This window comes from Triturus cristatus, chromosome 10, assembly GCF_964204655.1.
Source record: "Triturus cristatus chromosome 10, aTriCri1.1, whole genome shotgun sequence".
Classification (NCBI taxonomy): Eukaryota; Metazoa; Chordata; class Amphibia; order Caudata; family Salamandridae; genus Triturus; species Triturus cristatus.
The window spans coordinates 1,057,190,296-1,057,209,678 of NC_140593.1; the positions used below are offsets into that span (position 1 = coordinate 1,057,190,296).

General features: G+C 44.8%; 1 protein-coding gene across 1 annotated transcript in view; it reads left to right on the forward strand.

Moving 5' to 3' along the window:
- Window positions 1-6,477: 6,477 nt before the first annotated feature.
- The window catches only part of LOC146796557 (cytochrome P450 3A21-like), a 301,005-nt gene continuing 288,099 nt past the window's right edge, over window positions 6,478-19,383 (forward strand). Inside the window, exon 1 of the mRNA XM_085629194.1 lies at window positions 6,478-6,718. Within this exon, the coding sequence (XP_085485320.1) occupies window positions 6,642-6,718 (77 nt within the window). The 5' untranslated portion in view covers window positions 6,478-6,641. The remainder of the gene's footprint in view (window positions 6,719-19,383) is intronic.

Below are 19,383 nucleotides of genomic sequence, written 5' to 3' on the forward strand. Positions count from 1 at the left end.
TACCAGCTTTAGAGTAACAAAGGGACTCAATCTGTTGAATTTGCCATTACTGGGTTACAAAACTAGATCCTCGATGTACAAAAGAGTTTTGTGGTCACAAAGCATCTAAATTTGCAAAATTGGCGGGTTTTTGCGAACCGCAAAAAACATCACCACAGAGGCCCCCCACAACTATCGCTAATGAGATGCAGAGTGGGCGTTCCCGTGCCAACATCACACTTCAGCATTCTCAATGACCAGACAGAACTGCGATAAAAGCACAAAACAGGCGATAAGGCGCGTTAGCACCAGGAAATCTGAACCTGCTCTGACCTGTAAAGTCAGACGGCAGCCTGCACCACAAAAGGGAGACCAGCCCAGGACCACATCGGAAGGGCAACAGATGCCATGGAGCCACCAATCATGCGGCTCGGACACCCAAGAGGGCCACAACACCTACCTACACCACCCCAGGACCACAACCCACACCCGGAACACCCCCCCCAGACCACCACAGACGCAGCACAGACAAAGTCAGAAGACCCCCAGGAAGCGTACCAGTTGCACAGAACCAACCTCTGACAATGTCACTGTCCACCACAGGCTGAAAGGGACAACCACCCCACGCATCCCGACCGTCATCGCCCAACAGGCCTACGGCACCAACATAGCAGACAACCAACATCCCACCCCACACCAAGCTGCTGGCTTGGCTGCACCTGTTGGCCCCTGGCACCCCCAACCAACACCCGCCAGAGTAGGCGGACTCTCACTGCCAGCCACATCCAAGTCCCTCACACCTGTCCTGAACATCACCATCACCCTGGTACCCCAGTTCCCATATGTCCAACGCAATGCGCAGGTCACGCTGGAGACAAAACAAGGATCATATACCATAGCAGGATGCACGCACGTGTTGGGGGCAATCCACAGCACATATGTCCCACCTGTGCTCCCTGGTGACACAGCACACAATCACCGCAACAGAAAGCACACGTCCCACCCCAATGTGCAGGCAACAACAAAACACCGTGGAACCTCCAACAATGTCGCCTTCAAATACACAGCCAGTGTGCATAATTCCTCCATCCTCTGACAGTCCACCAGCAACCAGCGTTCCCAGGATGGCACCAAGGGAAATGCACAGCCCCTTGGAAAGTTCTAAATGAACACCCCACTCACCTCAACTCCACAACCATGCAAATCACAGCTCTGGCAATGCACACGTCACAAAATCACAACCAACATGCACTACAACATGCCCACCCACAGGACACGACAGAACAATTCACAATGGTTACCTGGCCAAGCCGTGAACATGAGCCGTCAATGGCATGGCACCTCAGCCACACAACAGCCGAATAAGGGGAGAGGTGGCAAACAGGCATGTGTGAAGGATGCAGTAGTACCATGATTGGGAAAGTACACAATGCCAAGAGTGGCGGAGATGTGCGGGACAGACCGCAGTATGCAGCACACACCCATATCCATGGCGACTTACACCTCTGGTGTATGGAGTGTAGTGGACAGTGTACGCAACAATGTCACCACAGCCAGTGGGGGACCTCGCGGCAATCTTGCCTGCTATGCCCCCCTCTAAGCGTGACCTGAGTGGGATGGCCCGGCGTATGCCACGCCAGCGTAGGTGTGTGAATAAGTAGCACGTAGCCCTGGGCGTGGTCTTCTTCCAGAAAGCCCAACGTCTCTGCCAGGGCGGCGCCTCTCACCCCGCCACGAGGCCGATGCTGTCCTCTAGAGCGGAGTCGCCTGTGATGCTGTGCACCTGCCGGACCACGAACCCGTCAGGCCCACCCCTGCGCAGCCAGGCCTCACTGATCACCTGCCGACACCAGCGTGTGTCAAGGAGGGCCCCCCACGTTCCAGCGCAAGATCCAGGCCCGAGTCCCGTGACTTTGGCAGCCTCCTAAGACCATCACAGCCTCCACGACATGGGTCTGCTTTAGTCCTTTTTCATTAATGTACTCTACTGCCGCCTCAGGCCTACTCCTCGGCCCAGTAGGTCCCATGTGTGAAACTCTGTCCTGAGTCATGAATGGCAGTGACCCCAAATCCGGGCCAGCGGCAACAGCACCAGGCCCCACCCGAACAGTGAGGCATAGTTCCATATGGGCTTCTTGCGACACGTGGTGCCACTAACCCTGTTCAACACCAGCCGGCGACACGTGATGCCACTAACCCTGTTCAACGCCAGCCTGCGACATGTGGTGCCACTAACCCTGTTCAACGTCAGCCGGCGACACGTGGTGCCACTAACTCTGTTCAACGCCAGCCTGCGACACATGGTGCCACTAACCCTGTGATACGTGGATGAGGGACCAGGACTACCCTGCGGACCAGTAGGTCCCACATCCAGCACCACACCAATGGTCGCATGGAGAGGAGTAAGAGGAAGATGTGGTTCACTCCGGACGAAACCCGGGTCACATACACGGAGGTGTCCCAACACGTGGTGCCACTGAACCTGAACTACGCAGGCCAGTGGGGCCATCCAACCTGTGCCGGCGACACTCTGTGAATGGCCCGTGCTGACCGCTGCCTTAGACCTACACCAAGATCAGGATCAGGGTTTCCTTCAGCTCCTCCGGTGGCGCTGGACTGCCAGCTCCTGTCACCGTTGCTGCCTTCTTGTTGGCAGCGGGTTTGTGCCTGGTTTAGGTAGTAACGTCATGCCGGCACCTCTTGGCTTCCTGGATTGGCCTCCTCGGCACTCCGACTGCAATCCAGGTGGTCTGCTAGTGGGTCAGTTGCTGGTAGTGTTTTGTCACCTCTGTGACGCTGGTCTTGTTTTCCTGCGGTCTGCACCCTGTCTTCCTCTCCCTCTTCTCCTTGGCCTTCCCTGACCCCGTTTTTCCTTGCTGGTAGACTGTGGGGGTTGGCCCCTGCGCTGTGTCAGGGTGCATCCATGTTGCTACGCACTTTGGATTATTTTTTGTGTGGTTTTTATGATACATTGTTCCGCCAGACGCGTGGGATTTGCAGGCCTGTGGCTGGTTTCCCTACTTTTTGTACCGCGGTTGGCCTCATTGCATGTTTTTTGCATTCGCGCATCGCATTATGAGGCATGGTGTTGATTTTCACGTGGAGATTTGGTGGGTTATTTGGTGACTATCGCATGCTACCACCTTGTTGTGAATTCCATGTTGGCACGGGTTTTTTTTCCCATGGTAGCCTGCAGTATTGAAAGTTGCGTTACACTACTCTTGCTGTAGTTATCACACGTTCTTGTGAATATACCCTCTAGACATTAGCACCTAAAGGCTTGATTTATTCAAATGATTTTTAGTCACAAACCCTGCGATTCACAAAATCACAGGCTTGACAATCCGAAGAATCTAAGTTTCAGTGCACAAAATCTACATTATGAGTCACAAATGTCTTTGCATTTATCAATGTAAACCTTGCAACACATTGAAATTTAGAAGGGACATGAAAAGGGCACTCCAGTTAGAAATCACATTGAAATTTATCAGTGCTTTGCTAAAATTGCAAACTATTATTATATTTATTATCATGGACCTTTCAAACTCCTACTCTTCCTTCAAACTGCACAGAATCACAAGGTGTACTTTAGGAGTTGCAAAGACAGCTCTAGCGTCCCACTTTGCTTTAATAGACATGAGGCGAGGCTATTTTGGATTTAACTAAAGCATTGTGTGGGAGTCCATTGTCATTTACAAACAGCACACTTTCCATTGAAATGGCCACTAGATTTGCACAGACATACAGTTTTACTGATAAAACTAGGTAGCACATAAATGATAATGTGTGGAAATCGGGTTTCTGTGAATATTTATCATTTGTACATTATCAAGTGTCTTGAATTGCTTTGATCCCTTTACAATGTCTGGTTCCAGCACACTTGAATTTCCAAAAAGTGCCTCCTTTTTGTTTCCTAACTGCTGGAAGCATACAGTTCATTTACAGGTATTTACATGTTGCTGTGCATTGCAAAAAACAACATCTTACTTTGGCACATGATTCAATTAAAAAACACCTCTCCCTTTACCGCCAGAGAATGTAAAGTAAACGCCAGTCCTCATGTTAAAAGAAGACAGCACCCTAATATCTGAACCCTGTCTTTGAATCACTGCAAGCATGAAAAGTTAAACACAGAATTGAAAGACATCTTTATTTGTTGCCCCCACTTTTGGTGACTCAACTAAAAATACGCTCGCAGCCCTCCAGTGGATTGCAACCCACGATTTGGGAAACATTGTCTTAGAGGTGGATGGAAGGCTTGAGTCAGATGCCTGGCTCTTGCTCAGCCTAAGGTCATCGTCGACCGAGGAGCCCAAAATGAGCCCAGCCTTTTGTGCTCACGCCTCATTATTCAAGACCCTAACTGTCCCGCCACCCACCTTTACAGCAGATGAAATTCAGTTCAGCCGTGGTGCGTTGAAATCTTTCTGCATTTTCTTATTCCACCCTGCTGGGATTCAGATGGGCTTATTGGGAAGATGCAAAGAGGTTCTGTGACTAGGCTGTTCTCCACAGATGCTCACGATCAGCCCGTCAGCCACCGCCCCCGCGAGCATATAATGAAAAGTGTAAGTAGCTGTATGTAGCTGAGCTCTGCACTTTACCTTTGTCTCAGTGAAGAACCTTTAACTGCAGGAGATACCTTTGTTTTGCTAATACTTAAAATTACTACTGATGATGCAGAAAACTCATTCCATCTGTAGGGGTGCATCATAATCACATGAAGAGAGCATCCACATATGATCTTGTATTGTGTAAATGTGAGGTGTTAGAACTGTGAAATGTATTAAAATAACCATGTGACATATTTTAGGTTACTGACAAGTAGTATGAAGAATTAACGTAGGATATGAACGTAATTAGTTGGAAAAGTTAACATGAAGAACTTGTGTTGTGATGTCTGACACTACTCATGTACTAAATGTGTTTAACAATGATATTTCTATAATTTGGTAGATGTGTTGAAATGAAACAGAGTTACGCAAATCTGTAATGCTTAAAGTGATGAGTTCTTATGTTCGCTAAAGTTGTAAGCCTAACATGCAAGCCCCTGGTAAACTCTTGCTTTGGAATTAATATTCTAAATTTAATGTGCACTGTGAAAGCTGTTCTTTTTAACATTCGCATTGCAGGCGGAGAAGCATTCTTTTGGCAAAAGTAATTTCTTTGTTTTAGCAGCTAGGCAAAGAGAGAAGAAGTTACTGTTACATGGTTTGGAGATGATAAAGAATGGAGCCGGACTGACATGGGAGAAGGCATGACAACCAAGGGCGAATTGTTGCAAAGGATGTTCATGGAGAACACCATGGAAATGTATGCTCATGGCTGTGCATTATGGGAAAGCTACCCGTGGATAACTGATTTTTGGAATTAGTGACAGTGCCCACATCTTGTTTACTTTTGGGGAGAGAGCATCTCAGAAGAAGCTCTTTCTCTTGCTATAGTGGCTTTATGCTGCTTGACTCCACATACTGACACCCTCCCAATATGAATTGCTTGCTCATTAACGTAGGGATGTCACCCTAGCAATAGAGTAGAGATAGATATAAATGCTCTTTATTCACCAGCCCTCGATGCAGGGAAATTTGGACTCTTATTTCTTGATTACCTGTATCCTACTTCGTGAGCTCATAGTTTTGTTCATGCTGCACCATTTGAGTTGGCTGCCTAGATATGGCTTCATGCTAATTCCTTTGTATTTCGATACCCTTTTGTTGAGGCGTCTCTATGTTCAGTTATTCTTGGCTTTGTAATAAATTAACTAACCTTACATAGTTGTCAGTTGATTATTATGAATCAAGGAGAACTATTGACCAATTGACTGTGCTTTAAGATTTTTCTCCCCCTTGCACTTTCATGCTGCTAAAAAGAACCATCGGAGTGAGTCTCTAGAAAAGGTCTAGAACTAATGGGCTCGGCCCTTTCACTTCACAAAGAATAAACATTACAATATTTTTACGTGACAATTGCTATAACATTTACATGGCTCATTCTTTAGCCTTTGAAGTCACGTCAGAGCCCCCCCCCCTTCCTCCCCTCCCCAGGTCCACTCTATTCTACTCTCCCTTCAACCTCCCTCCACTCTCACATGAAGGCCGGTTTGATCGTTTGCTTAGTTTGCCTCTTTCGAAAGTTTAGGTTTTGATTGGCTGTTCTAGCGCATAGATTTATCAGAGGAATATAAATAATGCTGCAAAACACTGTAAACGGCATATAAAAATAACTCGCTTTATCTACCTAAAGAAAGCTGATGTTCAGCTGTTGGTTATATTTAAAAATCATGGTGAATTTATATAAATATATGATGAATTATTTGAAGGGGACACAATCAACTAAGGTTGTTTGCTGACTAAAGTGAGGCAGCGTTTGAGAAGTTTATTTTAGTGAAATAGTCATCGACATTTCCAGGTCAGACAGTTCCCGTGGGTGGGTTTAATCTGGTCTGTTTAGTTAAGGAATACTGCACGAGATAAAGTAGCATATCAGAAGACAAGCAGCGATGCAATTGATTTACCTGTGGACCAACCAGTGACAGGACGGATAGTACAAGAACGAGCCCCCAATGCTGTGAAACCATTCCAAGCCAGCAGCTGAGAAGACAGCATTTGCCTCAGACAGGTGCAAGCCAGAGGGTAAAGGCAGCGCGGACTCTACCAGGCACCATGGCCATGGACTTTCTTCCAAACCTCTCCATGGAAACGTGGACTCTGCTTGTTGTGCTCGTGACGGTCTTTTTTCTGTAAGTACTGCGCGGTGAGTTTTTTTACCTGGCTGTCCAACTAAAGTTGAAAATTATTTTCATAAACTTTAAGAAGCAAAAATGCGCTTGATTGAGGGAGGCACGGGTTAGCAGGAGGAAGAGGACAGGAAACAGGTCACATTCTTCAACATTCAGAAATGTTCAATAGCCCAGTGGGTGGGGCACCAGCTGCAGCCGCTGTGGACTCCATAACTTGCAGGCCACAGGTTTGATCCTGACAGGGCTGGCTCAGCCTTTTATCGTTCCAAGGTGAACAAAATGAGTGTTGCGTAAAAACATATGTTATCAAACTCCGAGTGACAAGTTTGTCATGTGTGTGATATAAGTGTAATATTGTTGTTATTATTGTACACTGAATAAAATACTGGTCGCTGTGTGAATATTGCAGGTCACAAAGGAGTTTTATGATCACAGAGAGGAACAAGACTTAATGTCCCGCGCCTCTTTAAGAAGGTCAAAGGTGACGTCCACAGTCTTTTTTACAGACATCAGTGGCATTTTAGTCTTTATAAAATGTGGCTGCAAAAACTGCACCTCCTTTCAGAGGCTGTGGCTGCATTTATATTTCTTTCATGCCACAGACTATGGAGTGACTCTTGTGGCACTCGATACTGTACAGGGCAGGGAGTCCTGGGCAGATAGAGTGATTGCCCCAGGATCACACAATTTGTCACGTGAAACAGCCAAGTTTGAAAGTCCCCTGATACTAAGGTCTATAATGTAACCACTACACAACTTGCTGTGATTTTAACAGGATGGTCAAACCTGCAAAGCTGACATGTATCTCTACAACAGCTGCATTAAACAACTGAGCTATCCTTTTATCTCCTGGGTCATCAAACTCACTTCTACTTTTGCAGGGCAGGAGCTCAGTATTTCACCAGTTGTGAATGACTTTCTCCTGCTTCTCTCCTATTTGAATTAATTCCTTCTTTTACTGTTTGGGTCTAATGACAAAGAAAGGTATTTTGGACGTAAATGCAAACATAGGGCCTTATTTAGATTTTGGCGGAGATGGTACTCCGTTTGCTACGGTGACAGCGTACCCTCCCTACGACATCAAAGTTTCACCCTCCTCTTTGAGAGTCAGGTGGAACTTCAGTATGTAGACGGCGGCGACTATGTCTCCAACGGCCCAAAAAGAACAGAGGCCGTCGGAAGTTTGGCCATTTTACTGCCCACCCTAATTACAGTAGATGAGTAAATGGCAACTTTTCACTGTAAGCGACAGTGAAAACTGAAATGACACCCTGGAAATGGTTCCTTAAGGATTAACAGAGAGAGGATGTAGCCTCACAGCTAGAGCGGTCAACCTCGAAGCTGGGGAACCGTGTTCGAGTCTCGGCAACGACGCTCAACATCCTGTGATTCTGGGCAAATCACTTCATCTCCCCATGCCTAGCAAAAATGAATATGTCCTTCTGTATTGAAACTGGTGCTCATGTAAAACGCTCTGATGTCTCGGTCTAGTTTGCACTGTATAAAACTCTTACCACCCAATTTGTTGGGTGTGGAGGAAGAGCTTTAGAATAGAAGACTTCATAACCCCATGTGAATTGAATGCTATGCGGAATAGGAGCTTGTGGTAATTGTCACATGATGCTCCCATCAACAGATTTGCACCTTCTTTCCAAGGTACTGCTCGAAATGATTGTGACAAAAATAAAAAGGTGTAGATGTAAATATGTGCCCGTATTTTACTTCATTTGTGATTTGGGCCCATTGGTTTTTATTGCAAAACCTCTCACTGTGAGAGGGAATTGCAGCATCAGCGGTAAATGGGGCCACGATGGGGCCCTTGCTGCATCTCCCTATGTTCTTGTTCCCCCTTAGGCCCCACCAATGCAGGTGCTGAATTTGCTGGGAGGCGCCATGAAAAAAATAGACACTGCATGTTGCCACACTCAATTTGTCACACACTTACATTGAAAGTCAGATTTAAACATTATAAGCAAACGTGTCCCTTTAATACATATGTTGGTGGACCCAATAGTTTTATCTGTGGCACAATGTGTGCCCTCCCTAAAAATCAGTTTTAGAGATGCCACTGGGTGAAGGGTATTGGCTCCTTGGAAGTAAAAACAAGTTGCTGACCACCTCCAGCCCTTCTGACTTGTTGGCTCTCACTGCTATTGTAAGTAGCAGTAAAGTATGAATTCTTCTGATTGGTAGAGCAGAGACCTGCAGCACACACACTAATTTTTCTTTAATATATCAGTTTCTATTGAGAAGCAATCATGGTTGGTAAAAGTATACAGTTTTCCAAAATATCAACGAGGCTCAATTACACTCTCATAAAACAACTTTTCTGAAAATTTCAAATGTCCCTTCCTCTCCCCCGTCCCTTTACCATACACAGAGAAATCGTCTGAGTTCAGTGAGAGGTTGTCTTTCTTCCCCACCAATTGTCCAAATGTGTTATTGCTTTGTTGTTAGCACTATAGGTGTTAATAGTTCACCTCTATTGCTCCAAGTCCATGTGGTGTTGTCAAACTTGTTTCAAGTTCCAGCAGGTAGCCAAACAGAGGGTGCTAGATTTGTTGAAACTTATCCCGTTGATTATCTAAGTCATACCTTATTTTTTTCCATGGCTAGTACATTCCAGAGTTTCAGGTACCATCTACTGACTGTGGAACCATCTGTTCTTTCCCAGTCAGCCACTATAAGCTATTTTGTGGCTGTTGGCATGTGTTGCATGTGTTCTCAGTCCATTGTTCCTAACTTGCTCTTTCGGACCTTTGAGTCACAGCACAATCAATTTTGGGTCTTCAGCGATGGATACACCTGTTATCCATTTGGTATAGGAGAGAACGTCTTTCCAAAAGTTACACAGTTTATTGTAGGACCATCATATGTGGAGGGCTGTTTCGTCCTCTTCAGTACATCTCCAACATGTCCCCTGCATATTCGGATAGGTCCGTTTTAGTTGTTCTGGGTTTAGATACCAGTGGTACATCAATTTATATCTTTGTTCTCAGTGTGGATTTTTTGTGTCCATTAGTTATATCCTCACAACGTTTTCCCCACTCACTGTCAAATATATCTTTTTCCAGCATTGTCTCCCAATGTGTTTGGAAGCCACTACAGTCTTGTTTTTCTCTGTTTTCAGTATTTTGTAGATGTTGAAGTCACTCCTTTGGTTTTAGGGCAGGTCTTTATGTATTTTTCAAATGCTGTGAGATCTCTCATTATCTCTTCTTTCATTTTTGGGCTTGTTGCCCAGTGGCATGGTAGCATGTATGTTTATCTGTCCATCTCTGTGATTTTAAAATCAGCGTTGCATTGTAGGAAAGATTTTAGGTTTTCTTTTTCATTCATATGACTCAGGATAAGACAATCACCATCTGTCCAGCTTTGAGTGACCAACCACTTGTTTTCATGGGGAAAACAGGATTTTGGTGGGTGGACCTGAAGGATGAGTAGTAAGTCATGAGCCCGTGTGTGACACAGTCATGGCCCATGTTTTTATTATGGAATTCAGGATTTCACTAGCATAGGTGTTCTTCAGTCTGGTTTGTTTTGGTAGCCATAGGACATTCCATGATGGTCTGTCCATTACCCCTCTTCCCATTAATACCCATTTTTTGTCTGTTCTCTGATAGTCCAAGCTTGGAGGAGTCGGAGATGGGCTGCTTGGTAATATCGCCATAGATCAGGCATCGCCAGGCCTGCTTTGACGCCGTTATAGGTTTTCTAGAGAGTCTATCCCTCTTCCCTCCACACACAAAATTCTCTATACTTTTTTGTAAGGATAATATTTCATCTTTAGGTATGGCACGGGGCTATGCCTAAAGTAAATATAAAAGTTTTAGCAATATGTTAATTTTTTGTCACTATTTGTCCCAGCAAAGAGACGGGTAGAGTGCTCCATCTGTTGAGATGATGTCTAATGTCTCTTTTGAGGTCTGACCAATTGGCTTGTACCATCTTTGATAAAGATGGCGTAATATTGATGCCTAAGTACTTAAAGTGGGAAATTTCCCATCTACATGGGATTTTGTCATTAGTGCCGCAATCTCTGTTAGCGAAAGTGTTGAGTTAAGTATTTCAGATTTGTCAGTATGTATACGAAACCCTGCTACCTTTTCCAAAATGCTGTAGCTGGTGTGTCACAGCGGTTAGTGATTTTTGTGGGTCAGAGCACATTAAAAGAATAGGTTACAAAAAAAGCAAAGTTTTGAGGCTCACCCCTTGAACTGAAGCCATGTACCTTTGGATCTTCTCGTAGAGATGCTGCTAGTGGTTCTAAAGAGAGTGCAAAAAAGGAGTACGGGCAGGAGACATCCCTGCCTGGTTTACATCCACGGTTCTACTATGTCAGGTTTATTCTGACTTGTTATTCTGCAAGCTGTGGGTGCGTTATAATATGCTTGTCTCCAATTAATCATTCGGGTCCTTAAGCCTATCTTTTGCAGGTTGTTATCTAGGAAGTGAAGTGACAGCTAATGCGATCGAAAGCTCTTTCTGCATCTAATGTAAGTGAACTTTTTGAAGTCTGTTTCCTGGTGACTTTTCTATTAGGTCGCTAACCCGTCTGATGTTATAATTGGGTTGACTGCCCTATCAACCCAGGAAGCACCTTAGGAAAGATCTTACCATTATGATTTAGCATTGTGATAGGTCTGAAAGCACACACTCCCTCCTGAGTAGCAATGCACAGAGCACAGGCCTTCGCAGCTACTGTGTGTGAAGAGCTTACAAGAAGCACTCTGCCCTGAAGATAAACATGAAACCTCCTCAAATGCCTGCCTTCACATACCTGTCCAGTCCATCCTCCTGGATAAAAAGCCTTGCCACAGGCCCGTGGGTGTGCTAGGGGCACTGTGATGTTACAATTGACATGTATTCGGCCAAAGTAGGCCACAGCCCAAGTAAATTTCTTATCACTGCAAGTTCAGTTGGAACTGTAAGAAGAAAATCATTAACAGGAGTTCAAATGGAGTTAACCCCTTCGCTGCCAGGCCTCACCCCCTCTCCCCACAGTGCCACGCCCTTTTTAGACAATTTGGGGTATTTTGCGCTTAGGCCCCTAAAACCTTTTGTCCACATTCGGTATCAACACTATATTTGCGTTCTTTTCTACATCCTGAGGGTTCTAAAGGTACCAGCTGTTTGTGGATTCCTCTTGAGGGGACCAAGAAATTAGGCAAAATACAGCTACATTTGGGGATTTGGCATAAAAATGGGAAAAAATGCTAAAGAAGAAAGCGCCTCTTTTTTTTCCTTGCAAATGGTATCAACAAAGGGTTTGTGGTGCTAAAATCACCATCTTCCCAGGCAGACATTTTTCAGACAACCAAGATTTTCTACACAATATTGGCATTTTACTGGGACATAGCCTATTTTTGGTGCTTTCAACCTCCTTCCAGTTAGTGGTAAAAATGGGTGTGAAACCAATCATGGATACTGGAATTATGCTAAATTTGTGCCTTGTTCCTGTTGGCCATATTCTGGCTGTCAAAACCCAATAAAATTGTTTATCCCAAAAAATGGTACCCCACTTGTGTGGGTATGTCTAGTGCCCGTGACAGGAAATGGCCCAATACACAATGTGGTTCCATCATGTTTTTCCACAGAATACTGGGCATTTCTTTGCAAAGTGCCTAGCTGTGGATTGTGGGCCCTAGCTCAGCCGGCACCTAGGGAACCCTAGCAAACCTGTACATTCTTGAAAACAAGCCACACCACCCTGGACTCTCCCGGGTGCCTAGTTTTTGGAAATGTCTGGGTGTGGTAGGTTTTCCTAGATGGCCGCCTAGCCCGGGACCAAAAACGCAGGTGCCTCCACTTCTAAAACCAGGTTGTTTTGTGATAGATAATTCTGATGTCTCCACAATCTGTTTTCAGCTTTTCCCTGTCACGGGTACTTGGCCCACCCACACAAGTGAGAAACCATTTTATTGGGAGACCTGGCGAAACGCTGGGTGGTAGGAAATATGTGTTGTCTCATTTATCCCACAACTTTCTCACAAGGAAACATGAGGACAAAGTGATTTATTTTGCTAATTTTGAGGTTTGCAGGTGATACTGGGTAAGAAAACGTTGGGGGATCCTCACAAACCATACCTCCCTGAACTTCTCCGGGTGACTAGTTTTCAGAAATGTTTGGGTTTGATAGGTTTCATTACATGGCCACTGAGCCCAGGACGCAGGTGACCCCTTGCAAAACCAGGTCGTTTTGTGATCGATCATTTTGATGCCTCCACAATACACTTTGAGCCCTTCCTTGTCATGGGCACTTGGCTCACCCACACAAGTGAGGTAGCATTTTTATCAGGAGACCTATGGGAATGCTGGGTGGTAGGAAATTTGCACGGGCCCGGGTATTCCACAACTTTCCCACACAGAACTTTGAGGAAAACATGATTTTATTTAGTTAAAATTGAGGGTTGAAGGGGATTCTGGGTAAAAAAACGTTGGGGGATCTATGCAAGCCACACCTCCCTGAACTCCCCCGGATGTCTACTTGTCAGAAATGTGTGGGTTTGGTCCAGGGCTCAGCGGCCATCTAGGGAAACCTACCAAACCCAGACATTTCTGAAAATCAGACACCCTGGGGAGTCCAGGGATGTGTGGCTTGTATGGATCTCCCAAAATGTTCTTACCCAGAATCCCCTGCAAACCTCAAATTTAGCTAAAAATCACATTTTCCTCACATTTCTGTGTGGCAACATTTTGAGATCACCGTGCCGCTACAAATTTCTTATCACCCAGCATTTCCCTTAGCGTCCCAATAAAAATTATACCTAATTTGTGTTGGTGCCCAAAGCAATAACAGCCTACAAACATATGAAAAAAACCTGCCCTTTTGGACCCACTTTTTGGTTCCTCCTCAGTTTTTTTTATTTGATAAGTTTTTAGGTTCTCTGCTTTTGGCATCCACACAAGTGAGGTATCATTTTTTCAGGAGACTGAGGAAAACGCTGGGTGGTGGGAAATTTGTGCCAGGGCAGAGATCTGACAAATTTTCCACAAAGAAATGTGAGGAAAGTGTGAATTGTTAGCTAAATTTAACGTTTGCAGGCGATTCTGGGTAATAAAGTGCTGGAGGATCCATGCAAGCCACACCACCAGCTATGCGCCATCCTTGCATACCGCCAGCCAAGTGATAGTCCACGCACACCGCCAGACATCTGTCATCCACGCAGACCGCTAGCCAGGTGACCGTCCACGCACACTGCCAGCCATGCGCTATCCACACACACTGCCAGCTAAGCACAATTACACATACACCAAAAGCAAAATGCAAGTTACACACAGCCACCCAAACGTCAGTAAACACAGACTGTCAGCCGAACTCCAGTTCACACATACACACACACAGAAAAATTTGTTAGTGTCTATCGGTTTTCTGCTTCCTTTGGGAGCAGGGAGCAGATGTGCCTAGAAATATCGCTGACCTGCCCCCAAGGGGAACAGAAGAAGTTCACAAAAAAACAGGGGAGCAACCCTTGCCTAAGGGGCCGCTCCCTGACATGCCCATTAACATTTTTAAGGGGGGTGGGGGCATTGGTATCGCCCATTATGGGCAGCCCCTCCACTTGTTCAGGAACAAAAAAAATCCCTTGTGGCTAGTGGGCTTTCTGCCCCCCTGGGGGCAGACCAGGGGTAATAATACCCATCTGCTCCATATTCTTCAGCCACTTCCCCCCTTGGCCCTCCCACTTTTACTACTAAAACGTATACCAATAAGTGTAGGTATCTCCATCACTGTGGCAGAGTTCTCCACACAGACAAAACACAGTGGAGATTGAGGCCCCTGGCTGTAGGTTTGTAAACAGCATTTACTAGTATTTTTGTAGTACTACTTCACATATTATGAAATGCAGTTTATGAATAGACCACACAGTGTGGACTGTACAGGTTTTACACTCAGGGTTTAGGGTAGGTGATATACAGCCTGCTCTTTAGAACAGAAGAATGAGGCACGCTGTATTTTTTTGCAGACCAATATAGGTTTTCTACTGTTTTGAAATGGAGGAATCTATAGAGATGGTTGCAATAGCCAATCCTGGATAAGCTCACTGTGCCAGAACAATCAGCGATGTGTCATCAGAGGCTGAAGGATTTCAGTGCATTTGCAATGATGAAGGAACACACTTTTCTTGGTACATTGATGACATGTGGGAAAAGAGCATTCCAGAATCAAAGGTGACCCACCAAATTGTGAACCATACTGGCTAGGTTTGCCATGTGCCTGGTTGCTGTATTTAAAAATATGTTGAATTAATTTTAGTCTTTCCGTAATAAATCTGGGACAAAAATATGTTATATGTTCAATAGTTTTGGTGTACTTTGTGCAAAGTTGTCAACTTGTTTATCACCCTTTCTCGGAAACCAGACTCGCTCTAACTGGGAGTATAGTGGAATATAGAAGAGGTAACAAAAGAAAATTGCATTTAACAGTTGACTCTAAGTCCGATTCAATATAAGGTAGTGCAATCATATATAATATTACCCAACTATACAATGAAACAGCCTATTTTCTACTGTTCTCAAATGATGCAAAAAGTAATATCTCAAGTTTTTTTCCTACAGTCTTTTTAACTGCTCTTGCTCAATGTTATTAAGCTTGAAACTGGGCCCAGTAGATATTACCTTGTATAGTTATAGTTCCTTTAAGATTTTAAGATCCCAGCTGAACAGTAAGGCAGGTTACTAAGTATAGTAACTGTAATTCTGACTGCTTCACTAAAAATAAAGGAGTAACAAGACCTAAGTCCAAAAGCATCTTTGATCGAGAGGTACAAGATATAGTTTTAGACCTGGCATCCTTGGCATGGCTTACCCCCTAACCTTTTTCCTTCAGATCTTCTGTTTTGTGGACTTCATTTTTGCTGGCCTCAGGACTGTGCATACTTTACCACTGCTAACCAGGGCTAATGTGCTTGTGCTCTCTCCTTAAAACATGTTAGATTAGCTTATGCCCAAATGGCACGTATAATTTACTTGTAAGTCCGTGGTAAAGTGGCACTACCTGTGTCAAGGGCCTGTAAATTAAATGCTACTAGTGGGCCTGCAGCACTGATTATGTCACCCACTTAAGTAGCACTTTATACATGACTAAGGCCTGCCATCGCAGACTATGTGTGTGCAGTTTTAAACTGCCATTTTGACCTCGCAAAATAAACTTTTTGCCAGTCCCAAACCTTCCTTTGTATTACATATAGTTCACCCCTAGAGTAGTGTGGAAATATGGATTTTTCTGGTCAGTTATGTCCCCTATCTTGGACCCCAACGGTTTCATGTATAAATCACAAGTACATGTATGTTCCCTCCAGTTCCAGTTATGAAGACGCAAACACATGTGCGTCCACCGCCAACATGTCCTCTTTTAGATCCGCCATGAATGGGCCGGATATTCCATTCCTAAGTATGAAAGGCCACCGGCTTTATATGGTTCACTTATGCCATTTTACAGTCCAGGCAAGTAGGCCCTGATTCTGCCATCAAGCCTTTTTCTGCCTTCTGCCTCTGAAAGCTCCAGTCTGAGCTCGCATCTGTACCCATGAACTTTGTCCTACTCCCTGCGCAGCTAACGGTGTCTGACATCAGCCTGTTGCCTGCCAAAAACTGTATTTCACCTTCAAGATTATCTGCTTTGCTCCGCTCCCTATCCAATGCATTCCTGTCTAGTAGTTTAAGTAAACATTCTTCTAGCTACCGAGCAAAAGGCCCGGTTTCTCTGTCTTTTTGCAAGTAATTCATAGCCCTGTCACTATGGAAGATTTCTGCCCCCGCATATTGTGTAGACACTTAGACGCTTGTACACGCACTAACAGTCAGTATAGTCAGTATAGAATAAGATTCTACTCTAAGAGACCTCTCTTTTGGATAACATAGTTCTCTAAACATAGGATGTTAGATATGATTTGGGATTAGGTTGACTTGACTCTCCAGACTTCTGTCGCCACATGTAGAGCTAAATGTCAAGTCCCCTTCACCCCCTAGTTGCACGTCAATCACACGTCATGCTGCTGCGCGCGCATCTCTACCAAGTATTTCTGCTGACATTGCGAAATTCTTTCATGGAACCACCCATTTATGACATCAGACCCAATGACGTTCTTTAAGCTACGCCCAGTTACACCTACTTTAGTGACGCATGTATGTTCTTATCTTTGTTATCAACTGTTACGCCTCCTGCATTTGTTTCACCGTAATGCCTATTTGTATAAAAATGATTACCTGTCAATAAAGTAGCGCCCTTCACTTCCTGAACCTTCGTGGTGATGGAATATGGAGACCATTGATTCGAATCGATTTTGGAATAAAGCCCGTTCCGAACCTCTAATACCACGGATTCTGCCTCTTATTTTACTGAGCTATTATTATAGTTTTTCCGCATCAAATTAAGTCCCGGTAATTAAATTATTTACCACATAAATGGCGCCCGAACAGGGACACTTTCTCATCTCACGCGCCGGAGGTGCGTTGCAGGCCCGGTCTCCTGTCACAGCTGGACGGACAACAACGCGTACCCACAGGATTTCCTGTATCTCCCTCCTGCCGAGCGGGGGTAACTGAGGCTGCGATCAACACCCAGACGAGGCGGTGAGAAGTGCGAAGTATCCCGACCAGAGCCTAGCTGAGAGAGCAAGATCCGAGGTATACAGAGGCCCACCAGTTCCGAAGTTCCGAAGTTCCGAAGTATCGAGTCGAGTCCAGTCCGGTCCGAGTCCAGTTCAGTTCAGTTCCGAGGCCTTCCGTTCCGAGCTACCCGGTGAGTACCATTATCGGGGAGGCGTTCTGAAGTGCACATAGGTTGTGCCGGTCAAGACGGGTTTGGGTACACAAATCCGGTCTGCACTGTTTCAGCAGTGTATCTGTACTGTTTAGCAGTATATCCAGTATGTCTAGTATATGAAGTCAGAATTATCTAGTTAGTATCGAGTATTATGCTTAGTGAACGGCCATCATTGTTGTTCATTAAACGTTAAATGTTTTAAATACGTTCTGCATATTGTGGTGTGAATGACTGTTCATTATTGTGTTTTCGTTGTATTAAACGTGGTCAAAATTTAGGTATCAGATCAGATCAGTTCTCAAAATGCCGCTCTTTTCGAAATTAAGACAGATCAAAACTAGAAAAGGGTTACTCGAAGAAGCTGTTCCCATTCCTCCTAGGGACACTCCAGGGTACTTTATGTATCATAAACATGGCCTAGACGCCATATTATTTCTTGATTTATGGGTAGACTACACTAAGGAATTACCAGAAAGTCAGAGGTGGCCCGCAGCTGGGACCTGGGATGCAGATTGCATCGTGAAAGTAGAGGAAGAATTATGGAAAAAGAAAGCTAGACAATCACAGAAAGACGCCATTGAATTATGGCGTAAAGAATCGTATAGACGCACGGAAAAAGCACGTAGACAGGAAGAGAAGAGTAAGGAGAATTCAAATAAAGTTCGAGAAAATATATTAATTGAAGAAGGTATTCGAGTAAAATCAGAACAAGTAGACAGACAACGAAATACCCTTATGAATGGTATGTATCCTCTCCTGGCCGAAGGATTACCTAAGGCTACTCCGGAGATACCAAAAGACTTGCCACCCCCATTGTTTCCGATAAAGGTACATCCCAAAGGACATCCCAGAACCGCAGAAGATGTTTTTCTTTCCTCTTATTTAGACGACGCAGCTCCCGAGTATACTAATGCTGCGCCACATAGACCGCCTGCAGAGGGCGTTCAACGCCAAGACCCTCTTCCGTCTGTACCTCCGCAACAGCAAACTCCGACACAAGTTCAGGCAAGCACATCTGCTTCGACATCTGTATCCACACCTATAGTTGCTATATCACGTTCGACGAATCCTTTCACATCCAGCACCCCAGGTGGGGCTACCGGAGGTACATCAAACATTTTTCCCACGCCACCCAGAGTAAATAAACTTTCCTTTCAAGAATTAGCTCACCAACGTACGCCCAAACTAGTAACTCCCAACACGCTCAAGGAACTTCTAATAGATTGTAGATATGACCCGGTGCCCGGAAAAGGGGACGAAATGATGCTAGCATCATTACGTATCCGACGAGCTGCTATATATTTAGGGAAGCTACCAGGAATGATTACGCACTTAGAAAATATATATCACTTTGTCCAGTCAGGACGAGATTCCGAAAGTATTGACAGAGCCATGGAGTACCAAAAAGTGGAAATACAGGGGGAACTGTTACGTTTCCTCATAAATTGTGTGATCAGAAATCAAGACCGACCAGGGGTAAATCCGAAAGAAATGCAAATTCTTACCACATGGAGTCAGAATATATCAGAGGGGAGACATGATAAACGATCATGTATAGTAGCCATGTGCCGAAAGATCCGCAAAGAAATAGAACGAATACACGAAGACAGATTAGCAGTAGACGAACCTGAACAAACCGAGGAGGAGGAGGAATTAGAACTGCCCACAGGACAGTTAGAAACCATGGCCTATGTAGGTAGAGGAAGATCTTGCAATAATACTAGATGCTTCACTGATCCGATACGTCCGGTACGTCCAGATAATAGCAGAAATTTCCAAACTCCTATAATAAATATAAGGTCTCCCGAACATTCGTTCCAAGCCGCTGACAACCTACTCCGAGAACGAAGGGGTTATCATATACTCGATTCTATGGACGAACAAGAATTAGCCAGGT